Here is a 12784-nt window from a genome sequence, read left to right as displayed (position 1 = left end):
ACAAATTCTTAGAGAATTGGTTTTATTTTCTTACATAATAGTTCACTCAAACCCTCCATTTAATAACAAAATAAAACTGGCATTAATCTTGTCATTCATCTAACTAGGTAATTCTCTTACAGGCAGATATCTTGATTTTTATGTTCTCAGATATTTCTTTTATATTTCCCCACTGATATGCAGTGTTTGGTAGAGAAACCTATAGGTGAAGGTGTAACTCTGGGCCCCGGCTTTAGCCCACAGCTATTTTTGCCCTTTAAAGCTGATCAAAATTCAATTAATATCTCATGACACAGGACCCAGTGGGATATGTTATTTCCTTCCTTATGTAGAAGGGCATTTCCCTCTTTCTGCAAGTTTCTACTGTTCTATTTGGCATTAGAAATAGCTCTATAGTTATTTCTTTATGTGTAATTCCCACTACCAGTCTGTAAATTTCATGGAAGCAGAAACTATGTCTTATTAATCTTTGTTTCACTTCAGCACCTAGCAAAGATTTCCATAAATAGTAGGTGTATGATAAACATCAGAGTGCAATTGTAAATGTTTCTAAAAATAGAGATTATGTCAGTACACATTAAAGTTTATTTTAGTAACACAAAGTAAGTTCAGTCTTTTAAGGTGAATAGTTATGCAGGTGAATAGTTGGTAGACTCTATAATAGGACAATATATGGCTACTACTTTTCTAATCTTACACCTGATCTTGGATGTCACATTTTCTTTATTGTGGCCTATGATGTATTTTTTTTTCAGGTAATTTGGTGTCCCACAATATAAAAATGTTTCATCATGCAAATTAAGACAACTCTGAGATACCACTACATACCTATCTGATTGGCTAAAATGACAGGAAACGATAATGCTGAATGTTGGAGGGGATGTGGGAAAACTGGGGCATTAATATATTGTTGGTGGAATTGTAAATACATCCAGCCATTTTGGAGAGTGATTTGGAACTACGCTCAAAAAATTATCAAACTGCATACCCTTTGATCCAGCAGTGTTACTACTGGGCTTATATCCCAAAGAAAGAGAAAGAGAGAGAGAGAGAGAGAGAGAGAGAGAGAGAGAGAGAGAGAGAGAGATCTTAAAGAAGGGAAAAGGCCCCACATGTGCAAGAATATTTGTGGCAGCCCTCTTTGTAGTGGCAAGAAACTGGAAACTGAGTGGATGCCCATCAATTGGAGAATGCCTGGATAAATTATAGTATATGAATGCTATGAAATGCTATTGTTCTGTAAGAAATAACCAGCAGGATGATTTTAGAGAGGCTTAGAGAGACCCACATAAACTGATGCTAAGTGAAATGAGCAGAACCAGGAGATCATTATACACAGCAACAACATGATTATACAACGATCAATTCTGATGGAAGCAGCTCTCTTCAATATTGAGATGATTAAAACCAATTCTACTTGTGCAGTAACAAAGAGAGCCACCTACACCCAGAGAGAGAACCATGGGAACAGAGTGTGGAACACAACATGACGTTCTCACTCTTTCTGTTGTTATTTGCTTGCATTTTGTTTTCTTTCTCAGTTTTTCTTTTTCTTCCTTATTGATTTGATTTTTCTTTTGTGACAAGATAATTGTATAAAAATGCATACATATGTTGGATCTAACATGTATTTCAACATATTTAACATGTATTGGAGTACTTGCCAGCTAGGGAAAGGGGTGGGGGAAGAAGGGGAAAATTTGCAACAAAAGGTTATGCAAGGGTCAATGTTGGAAAAATTACCCATGCATATGCTTTGTAAATAAAAAGCTTTAATTAAAAAAAAAGTGTTTCATCATCCATTTTCAGGAAAATTGACCACATGCTCTTATCAAGAGTCAAGGATTAAAAGGACACAGGCATTTACATTCACTTGGTAGACTTCTAGATCCAAATGTGACTGTCATAAAACTTTAGAGACCTGACATATATTTCTAGATAATATCAATTACACATTTTCTGACCAATATGTATAGAGTATAACAATGATTATCTGAGTCAGTGTATTTTGAGCCTCTGATTTCAAAATTTATGATTCATATTTACACTAAAAATGAAATGCAATCTCCCTAAAATATACAAAATATTTTAATAATAATAAAGATTGCACTCTTTTTTATTGTTCAGTCATTTCCCATTTGGGGTTTTCTTGCCAAAAATACAAGAATGGTTTGTTATTTCCTCTTCCAGCTCATTTTACAAATGGGGAATCTGAGGCAAACAGGATCAAATGACTTGTCCAGGCTCACAAAGCTAGTAAGCATCTGAGGCTGGTTTTTAACTAAGGCCTTCCTGTCTCCTGGTCCAGCCCTCTATCCACAGTGCTACCTAGCTTCCCCCAAAAGCACACTTAGAGTTCGTTTTTAACTACTGCTATTTCAAAAGAATATAGACTTAAGATTCAATTCAATCTTTTAAAAAAATCCATATTTGCAAAGTAAAACTGAGGGTGCTATGGCAGAAAGAGTTGATTATTTGCAATAAGTTTAAATAATTAAAAGTCTGAAATGACTAGTATGAAATGGTGAAAACTTTGACTCATAGAATATTTTGGATAATTGCATTATAAATACATTTTTATATATTACATATATACATATACATATCGAGGGAAATACATATATGTATGTATATATGTATATACATAGATAGTTACATATACATACACACAGATAAGTACATATACATCTAAATACATGTGTATCTGTATAGACAGTATGAATGTGTACTGCATATATATGTATAAATATTACATATATACATATATGAGAAAAACAGCTAACCATCTTCTCAAAATAGGCTTAATATCTTTATCCTACATACAGGATACAGAATGACTTAAATTCAATATCAATTGTTTGTATAAAAGTGACATTTTATAAAGTGATTGAAAATAATTTGTTTCACTTGCACAAAGTAGACCATTAATAAATATTTGTTCCTTGATTTTTGTATTTCACTCAAATAGTAATACAATTTTTGCCATAATCTTTGACAACAAATTGTCATCATTTGATATCTAGAATAAATTTTCCCAATTTTTTTATCTTACAAAAAATATACCAGGTATAAATTAAAGTGGGAAAAGCACTAACTACTTATGTACCAGAAATCATGACTCTATAATCTTTCAGTGCTTTTTTGCACTGCAAAGAAAATCATAGTGCCTTAAGTCTGCTTATGGTGCCATAATTGATTCCTGCTGAGTTTAATAAGTATCTGTCAAATCAATGTGCAAATATATCAACTGGCCCCTTTTCATGTGCATAAAATAGGACCTTCAATAGATAAAAACCAGTTGTCATGTGCGATACCCATTTTCTTAATTACACTTACCCATGTAGTTGGTTTTCTTAAATGCTCTATAGCTTGAGTTCATTCAGGCATAAAATCATGAAAGATTCCAAGAGATATTACACAGTTAAACTATCTCTGTACATCATCTAAATGCTTAACTAATTTTAATATATCACTTTCAATAAGTTGAATTAAATTATGTATAAGCGTAATAAAATATATGTATACTGCATTAGCATGTGATTTTATATTATATTTCATTTATTTGAAATAGGATAAATTGAACAAATACTGATTGAAATTAGGTAAAAGAATCAATATTTTTATTTTTTGTATGAATATAATTTTAAGAACAAAAAGATTCTTAAATGAATGCATTTTTATTCCTGTCATATAGAATTTGTTTGTGCTGTTCCTGTATTTATCAATAGTATTTAAGTACATTTCCGAGAAAAGTCCATCAAAACATTTTGCTATTTAAAAACATTCTAATTTATAAACAAGAACTACTGCAATAATGAAAAGACCCATTTTTTTCTTAATTTTTTAGCCCTTTCTATAGTCATTAAATTTATCACAATTTCCATTAGGTCCCAAATGAGCTTGTTTTGTTACTTAATGGATTGTACATTTCTCAAAAATCCCCTGTACCAAATCAGACCTACAATATATTATCCTAGCTAAACTTGTCTTGCTAAGCACAGTATTTAGGCCACATGTCAGCCAGTTTATCATATTTTTCCCATGGGAAAAAAATCAATTATTTGCTTATCAATTTCTGCAATATGACAGGGAAGCAAAGAGAATATTTTAAAAAGAACCATGATTTTTTTTCTTCAAGATTCGTGCATTGACAGAAAATATTAAAAATTCAAAGTGCCATTTAATGTAACATAATTAAGAAAGTTCACTTGACGTGTTCTAGAAGTGAATATAAACCTATTGAGAGTGTAGGCATTTGGGAGCTATGTGTTAGATATAAAGCAAGTTTTAAGATAATTAGCCACAAACAACTTTAACATTTAATTATTTATTTACCCTTATGTGTCTTATTTAAAATTCATATTCATATTACTTTCATTATTAGAAGGATTCTGTCCACAATTAAATCCCTGTTTATAATCCCTACTTATTTCTATTTAAGATACATTTTCAGTCTTTCAGAATGTCCAATAGCAACAAAGTAGACCATAATCTAATAAGTACAAGGGAATAATGTATTTTGTTTTGTTTTCTGAGCAGATACATAATCTTCCTCTTGCATAAAGTTGAATTAAATGTAATCATTCAGCATGACCTCATAGAGGAACTTTGTCAAACCATCAAAGATCTCTTTTTTGAGGTACATAAAACATTTCTTGCATTGTGGAAGTCAGTATAGTTTAAAGTTTGAAAAATACGCAAATATACATTATAGAAGACACAGTTTCATTAAAAAAGAAGGAAAAACAGAACATGCTCATATTCTTCCTCACATCTTTAAACAAAAGGAAGCCCAAACTTGGTTGTATTTGAAATTTGATTTTTAACCTTTGGCTTTCCTTTAAATTATATGTATTCTAGAATTCTCTCCTCCCTTATTTTATGACTATAGACTTTGAACTCTGTATGTCTATGTATAGATGAGTTCATATGTGCAGGTCACTTTCCAAGTTGTAAAGAAGTAGTAATTGATTTGCTATTATTGTGGAATATCACAGGCAAGCACAATCTTGCTGGTGTGTTTATATGATGTAATACCTGGACATCTATACAGCTTTCTTGCCTGTGCAATATCTCCTTTGCTCAAACGTGTACGTTGACCAATTGCAGGACGTATACCATTGTCATCACGAGAAGGAAGAATAGTATCTAGAAACATCCCCCTGAAAAAAAAAAAACAGAAAGAGCCATATAATTCTATCATCAGTTTTTAGTCATCAGAATAAGCTTCTTATCTTTGGCTTTCAGTCTTTACAAACAACATAGCTATGTTTTACAATACTGAATGAATGAAGAGAGAAGTTCCCAGGGTTGAACAAAATTGTTAACAATGCTGTATAGAAGAAGAAGAAAAAAAAGAAGAAAGAAGAAGAAAAGAAGAGGAAGAAGAAGAAGAAGAAGAAGCAGAAGAAGAAGCAGAAGAAGAAGAAGAAAGGAGAAGAAAAGAAAAGGAAGAAGAAGAAGAAGAAGAAGAAGAAGAAAGGAGAAGAAAAGAAAAGGAAGAAGAAGAAGAAGAAGGAGGAGGAGGAGGAGGAGGAGGAGGAGGAGGAAGGGGAAGGGGAAAAGGGAATAGAAAAGAGAAGGGGAAGGGAAAAGGAAGAGGAAGAAGAAGGCAAAGGGAAAGAGAAAGGGGAAGAGGAAGGAGAAGGGGAAGGGAAAGGGAAAAGGGAAGAGGAAGAAAAATGAGAAGGATGACAGGAAAGGGAAGGGGAAGGGGAAGGAGACCAAAACCTAATTAGTACAAGGAAATAATATATTTTGTTTTGTTTTCTAAGCAGATACAAAATCTTCCTCTTGCATAAAGTTGTATTACATGTAATCCATTCCCCATGAACTCATAAAGGAATTTTGTCAAACCCATCAAAGATCTCTTTTTTGAGGTACATAAAACATTCCTTGCATTATGTAAATCAGTATAGTTCAAAGTTTGCAATATGTAAATAAACAATTATACAAGATATAGTTCCATTAAGGAAGGGGAAGGGGAAGGGGAAAGGGAAGGGGAAGAGAAATGGGACCAAAATCTAATAATTACAAGGAAATAATGTATTTTGTTTTGTTTTCTGAGCAGATACCTAATCGTCCTCTGGCATAAAGTTGAATTACATGTAACCCATTTACCATGATCTCATAAAGGAATTTTGTTAAACCTATCAAAGATCTCTTTCTTGAGGTACATAAAACATTCCTTCCATTGTATAAGTCAGTATAGTTCAAAGTTTGAAATACGTAAATACATAGTTATACAAAATATATTTCCATTAAGGAAGGGGAAAGGGAAGGGAAAGGGGAAGAGGAAAGGGAAGGAGAAAAGGAAGGGGAAAGAGAAGGGGAAGGGGAAGGGGAAAGGGAAGGAGAAAAGAAAGGGAAAAGGGAAGGGGAAGGGGAAGGGGAAAGAGAAGAAAGAAAAGAAGGGGAAGGAGAAGGAGAAGGAGGAGGAGGAGGACATGGAGAAAAAGAAGGAGGACACAAAGAAGGAGGAGAAAAGAAAGAAAGAAAAAGTTTTTCATGGACTAATGTAAAATACCTCTTGACATTTCTCTTTTTTTGTAAATTCAACTGTGGTACTTAAATTTTCTTTTGAAATTTAAAATAAATGGTGTAAATCATTCCTTTTTCCCTGAAATGTCAAACAGGCAGGAGAACCCTAGGAAAACTTAAGAATGACACAAACTTTCCTAATAAAGTATGGTTTCCTTCATAAAATTCTAAGTCATTTCCCCACTTGAAATTACCTAAATAAACTTAAAAATTAGTCCAAATAGCTCACAAAGTTACTGTAAGGATAGAATTTTCTAAAATATTATATAAATAATAGATATTATTGTTCTCTTAAAAGTTTATTTTTTTTTAATAAACTCAGATTTTACCAAAAAAAAAGTTTATTTTTTTTAAATACATGGTAAAATAAGGAATAATTGTGGTATGGATTAGTTGAACAGTACATTTAACTAATGATGTTTTTTTCCTTTTAAACAATTTAACTTAAACTATCCTTTCACATGAAAGGTCTTTTATTATGAAACTTAATTTAAAAAACTGAACAATATCCTTTGACAAATTACATATATAAAGGTTCTTCAAACCAAATGTGTCTGCTTGTTGACTAATATCAGATAAACTGTTCTAGAGCTTATATTACCTCCAGAAGGGATAACAACTTTAGAGTTGCTAGGTAAATATCTTTAATATTTAAGTGGGTGTCATTTCTTCCTATAAACCCATACTGTCATCCAGTCTTATAGTATTATTCCAAGGGTTTGTTATTCTCGATAGACTTGTAAAATCTACTTTCAATTACTATTATTTTCTCTATCCATTTTTTTCATGACCTGAAACAATACACTAATAATACCAGCTTTATTTCATATTCCATGCTAAACATTTATAACCATGAAAGTAGCAATGAATTAGGAAATGACATGCACCAAAAGAAATGGTTTGCGGAAAAAATAACTTTTACAAACAGATCAAAGTTAAATATTGAGCTACATAAAGGATACTTGACACTATAAAAGCCAATCAGACTTCATGAGTTCAGACTAATGACAGGACATTCATTTTTCAAATTCATTAAAAGGCCTGAAGTATAGAAAATTGTATTTTTTTTTAACCAGTTTTTTTAAGCAATCTCAGCTACGCTGTGATTCATGGATGACTGACTGGAGATTTCATGTTATTTCTCTCATAGTTGGCTCCTGTTACACAGTAGTTTGTTCAGTGTAGAGATCAAGGTTCAGGCTCTGGAAAGTCTAGCAAAAATCTTTTTGTTTGTCTTGGAGAGATGATTTCAATATGATCAAGGCAAAAAAGAAGGAGTAGTAGCTCCCACTCCCAGATGGAGTCCACTTATAGTCTGCTCCACAGAGAGGGGAATAGGACACACTGAGGAATTGAATTAAGAGTCCAAATTATTCTGGCAGTAAGAGAAGGAAAGGAATGGGGGTCTCAAGGCAAGTTAATTTGGAGTAAATGTGATAGATGTAGAAAAATAGGTAAGGGTTATTGTGTCAATGTACACATATGTCAAGTGTCATAGCTCAAGATGTGTTGTAAAAATGAAAAAAGACGAGTTGAAATATACTGCACTCTTGTAATCAATCCTAATTCATTAACCAGGAAGCTAAATCAATCATCTCACATTTTCCATTAGTGGAATCAGGATTGATGGGGTTTTAGTATGTCTGTAAGCTACTGAAAAACACCCTTCTCACTTCTCATTTTTATATACAAAAAAAAAAGAACTGATAGTCTCAAAAAAAAAAAAAAATCTGACATCTTCTCATCCTGAAAATGAATGCTAAATTTGAGAATGCTGTCTTTTTGTATATTTCTAATGGAGCACAATGTCTGAAATTAAATGCTGAAGTTGTACTCATTGTGACTGCACTAACTTAGAAGAAAAATTATCACAATGGCTAAAAGATCTGTTTTGATTCTTCATTTCCTAGAAAAGGAAGAATTTATTTTTTTCCTTTTCAATCCAATAGCCTTCTAATTCTAGAAAACAGAATTCAATTTTTTCTACAAGTGTGATTATTTTAAAAAAGCCTTTCTTGACTAGCCTGAGAATCCAATAACCGTTTGTAAAAGGACAGACCCCAAATCGCCTCCATAAAACCTTTCACTAGATTTAGCAAAAGAAAAATTGATTCATACAAGTACTCTTTCTTCTCTCTCTACCTCTGACCTTTGGTGGATATATTAATAAACACATGTCTAAAATGTGGGCAGACAGAATAAAAGCAAGCTTTGGGCATGGAAAAACACACATGGGAAGCCAATCCTTAATATTCAGTTGTGGACTTAACCTGAAGTTTGAAAAACTAATACCAAGTTAAACATGGTCTTGAAAACCAATGCTATTTTCATTCTTTCTGTTATTGTTTGCTTGCATTTATGTTTTCCTTATTAGGTTTTTTCCTTTCTATCCGATTTTTCTTGTGCAGGAAGATAGCTGTATAAATATGTATACATATATTGGATTTAACATATTTAACATATATTGGACTACCTGCCAAGTTGAAACAGAAGATTTTGCAAGGGTCATTGCTGAAAATTATCTATGCATTTGTTTTATAAATAAAAAGCTATAAAAAAAGAGAAAGAAAACCAATGCTAGTTTCTTGCAATAGAAGTAGAAAGAGAAGTTGGATTTAGAATCAGAGGAATTGAGTTCAGATTACATATTTATGACTTACTATCTGTTTTGGGGCAAGTTATTTAATCCTTCTAGGCCTCAGTTTCCCCAAGTATAAAAGGAGTTGAATTGATGATTTCTAAAGATTCATCTAGGTATAACTTATGAACCTATGATCCTTAATGGAGCAGTAAAAAACTTAAATGTTAGAATTAGTTTTTTGGCTTGTTTATTTGGGGGAGTTAGACTTGTAATTTCGTCACTACAGGGAACTCGTGTTGGGAAAATTTTCTCAACCAATGTACATCTTCAATTATTCGGCAATATATGATCTTAGAGAGCCAACTGGTATAATGAGACATTAAGTATTCACCCAGAGCAATATCATATGTCAGAAACAGAATCTGAATTCAGGTTTTCTTGATTCTGAGACTACCTATCCACTGCCTCCTGACAGAAAATGAAAAAATACATATAGTTGCATATAATTTACTTTTAAAGCTTCCATCAGTTTTCTGTCATCTGACTATTCAAATTTATCAATAGTATAGTGTAATATAGGAAATGTGAGCAATAGAAAACAACAAATAATACAAGACACAAATCAGTTTGAGAAAGAGAATGAACATTTCAAATGCAGTACCCATATTTTAATTGATTTTACTCTAATGCTAACTTGGAAGGTTTTGTTTTGTTTTTAATTTACTCCTTGATTTATAAAAGTTTATACAATTAAGTCTGTCATAATAATAAATCAAAGTAAATTATTTGACATGAATCAACTCAGTAAAAAGATGATTTTGAAAATCTTTAAAGAAAAACCTGGAAAATTTTCATTTAATTAAAACAGTATTAATTAAAAAATATTTTCTCCTACAAGGCAGTAGCATTTGAAGGATGTTCTTTTATTTCCTAACATCAAAACAAAGATTCTGAAGCAATCACACAGGGGAATAGAATTAAAATTCAAAAGTTATAACCTGAGACTCCAACCTTGAGAAGGTGTTCCTGGCATAGTGCATAATACTGTCAAAATCATATGATTCACCAAGGGAGTTCACTTCTCCAGGCTCCATCTTCAGGAAGTTGTACTCTTGACCTACAAGTCATTGATAAGCACAGACTTAGAGTTTCTCTCAATAGATCCTTTCCAGAAAAAAAATAATAATAATAATGAAAAGCTTTGGTTCCCTTTCAGGATCCATGCTTAGCTTTTACAAAATTACTGACTATTATGGGGAAATGCAGGGACATATTTCCAGCTGAACACAATGCAAATAAAGTGCCAGCATTGGGTAGCAGGCCTCAAGGCAGGAAAACTCATCTTCCTGAATTCAAGTCTAGGACCTTGAGCAAATCATTCAACCCTGTTTCCTTCAGTTTCTTCATTTGGAAAATAAGATGAAGAAAGAAATGGCAAACCGTTCTATTATCTTTGTCAAGACAATCCCAAATAAAATCATGAAAAATCAAACATAACTGGAAAAAAAAAGAACCTAAACAACAAAATACATGCAGTACATGAGACCATGTCCTCAATTTAGGCCAGATCTAAATGAATTTTGTTAATAAATTATTGCTTACTAAAAAAAAATTTTTCTAAAATACATGTTCTGGTTGGGCCCACATAAATATTTTTCCTAACATTTCTAATTAGAGAGACAGAATGTCATAGTAGAAACAGCTATGGCTATGGTATCAGAGGAAACAAGTTCAAACCCTATCTCCGACATGACCTATGTGATCTTAGACAAGTCATTAATCTCTCTTGACCTCAGTTTTCTCATCTATAAAATGAAAGAGTTTCACAAAATAATCTCACAATCTCACAAGAGATCCCATCTGGTTCTATATCTAAAATTCTGACGTGAAATTTTTAAAAACAAAGGTCTACTCTCATATTAATCTGCTTTACATATTTAAACTACATTTTCAATTTAGATATATACTTATTTGTATATCTACTCCACAGTTGCCATCATCCACAGAAAGACTCTTGGGATAAATTGCTATTCTATTTTTTATTAACATTTAAGCTACACTGTACCTAAGCACACACACACAATTTTGCTACCCTTCAAAGCAGTTAGCAATCATTTAAACCTGATTACCTTAATTTCCTCAACTGTAAAATGAGCTAGAGAAGGAAAAGGCAAACCACTCCATTATCTCTGCCAAGAAAACCCCAAATGCAGTCATAAAAAGTTGGACACAACTGAACAATAGCAGCTTTCAGTTTAGATCTCAATCATTATTATACCATACCATGTATTTGTACCTGATACCTCTGGTTGCTATATCATTTTCACATATGTGTACGTGTGCATCCTAATTCTGCTACTTCTTCAAAGTCAAAGAAATAACATTGATCAAATCTAAGCTATGCTCACTACGCAGCCAATACATACATAAATACACACAAGTACAAATTCTAGCTGGAGGGAGATGGAGATTCTTGGTTAGATTTCATGTTTAGGCTATTCATACCTTCCTTTATCTAAATTCAGAAACCACAAGAAGTCACGCACAGCGTCAGTCAATTAATCCATGAGTACTTGTTTTTTTTTTTTTAATTATAGTAACTTTTTATTGACAGAATCCATGCTTGGGTAATTTTTTTTTACAACATTATCCCTTGAACTCACTTCTGTTCCGATTTTTCCCTCCACCCTCCACCCTCCCTAGATGGCAAACAGTCCTATATATATTGAATATGTCTTTAGTATATCCTAGATACAATGTATGTGTCAGATCCAAACAGTTTTCTTGTTGCACAGGAGAATTGGATTCAGAAGTAGTAATATAACTTAGGAAGAAAAACAAAATGCAAACAGTTTCATTCATTTCACAGTGTTTTTTTTAACCTTTGGTGTAACTCTTCTGTCCATCATTGATCAATTGAAACTACATTAGGTCTCTTTGTCAAAAGAAATCCGCTTCATCAAATTACATCTTCATACAATGTCATGTTGTTGACCTATATAATGATCTCTTGGTTCTGCTCATTTCACTAGCATGTTCATGTAATTCTCTCAAGCTTTCTGTATTCATCTTGCTGGTCATTTCTTACAGAACAATAATATTCCATAACATTCATATACACAATTTACCCAACCATTCTCAATTGATGGGCAGCCACTCAGTTTCCAACTTCTAGCCACTACAAACAATGGCTGCCACAAACATTTTAGGCTATACAGGTCCCTTTCCTTCTTTAGTATCTGCTGGGTAAAGCCCAGTAGAAACACTGCTGGGTCAAGGGTATGACGTTTGATAACTTTTTGGGCATAATTTCAGAATTCTCTCAGAATGGTTGGATTTGTTTACAGCTCCACCAACAATGTATCAGTGTCCCAGTTTTCCCGCATCCCCTCCAATACTACATCATTATTTTTTCCTGTCATCTTAGCCAATCTGACAGGTGTGTAGTGCAGTATCCAGAGTTGTCTTAATTTGCATTCTCTGATTAATAATGATTTAGGAACACTCTTTCATATGAGTGTTAATGATTTTTAATTTCATCATCTGAAAATTGTCTGTTTCATATCCTTACATTTATCAATTGGAGAATGGCTTGGTTTTTATAAATTAGAGTCATCTCTCTTATATATTTTGGAAATGAGGCCTTTATCAGAACCTTTAACT

At 32.6% G+C, this 12784-nt stretch overlaps 1 protein-coding gene across 1 annotated transcript in view; it reads right to left on the bottom strand.

Annotated features, from left to right (window-relative positions):
- Window positions 1–12784, bottom strand: part of TLL1 (tolloid like 1) — a 280048-nt gene that overhangs the window by 113505 nt on the left and 153759 nt on the right. The window contains exons 8-9 of the mRNA XM_003773091.4: window positions 10133–10238; window positions 5038–5162 (exon numbers count right to left, since the gene is read on the bottom strand). Of these exons, the coding sequence (XP_003773139.1) occupies window positions 5038–5162; window positions 10133–10238 (231 nt within the window). The remainder of the gene's footprint in view (window positions 1–5037; window positions 5163–10132; window positions 10239–12784) is intronic.

The sequence above is a fragment of the Sarcophilus harrisii genome, chromosome 6, assembly GCF_902635505.1.
Source record: "Sarcophilus harrisii chromosome 6, mSarHar1.11, whole genome shotgun sequence".
In the NCBI taxonomy this organism is placed as follows: Eukaryota; Metazoa; Chordata; class Mammalia; order Dasyuromorphia; family Dasyuridae; genus Sarcophilus; species Sarcophilus harrisii.
Note: the sequence above shows the minus strand (reverse complement) of the source record. Positions and strands in the feature narration are given on the sequence as shown.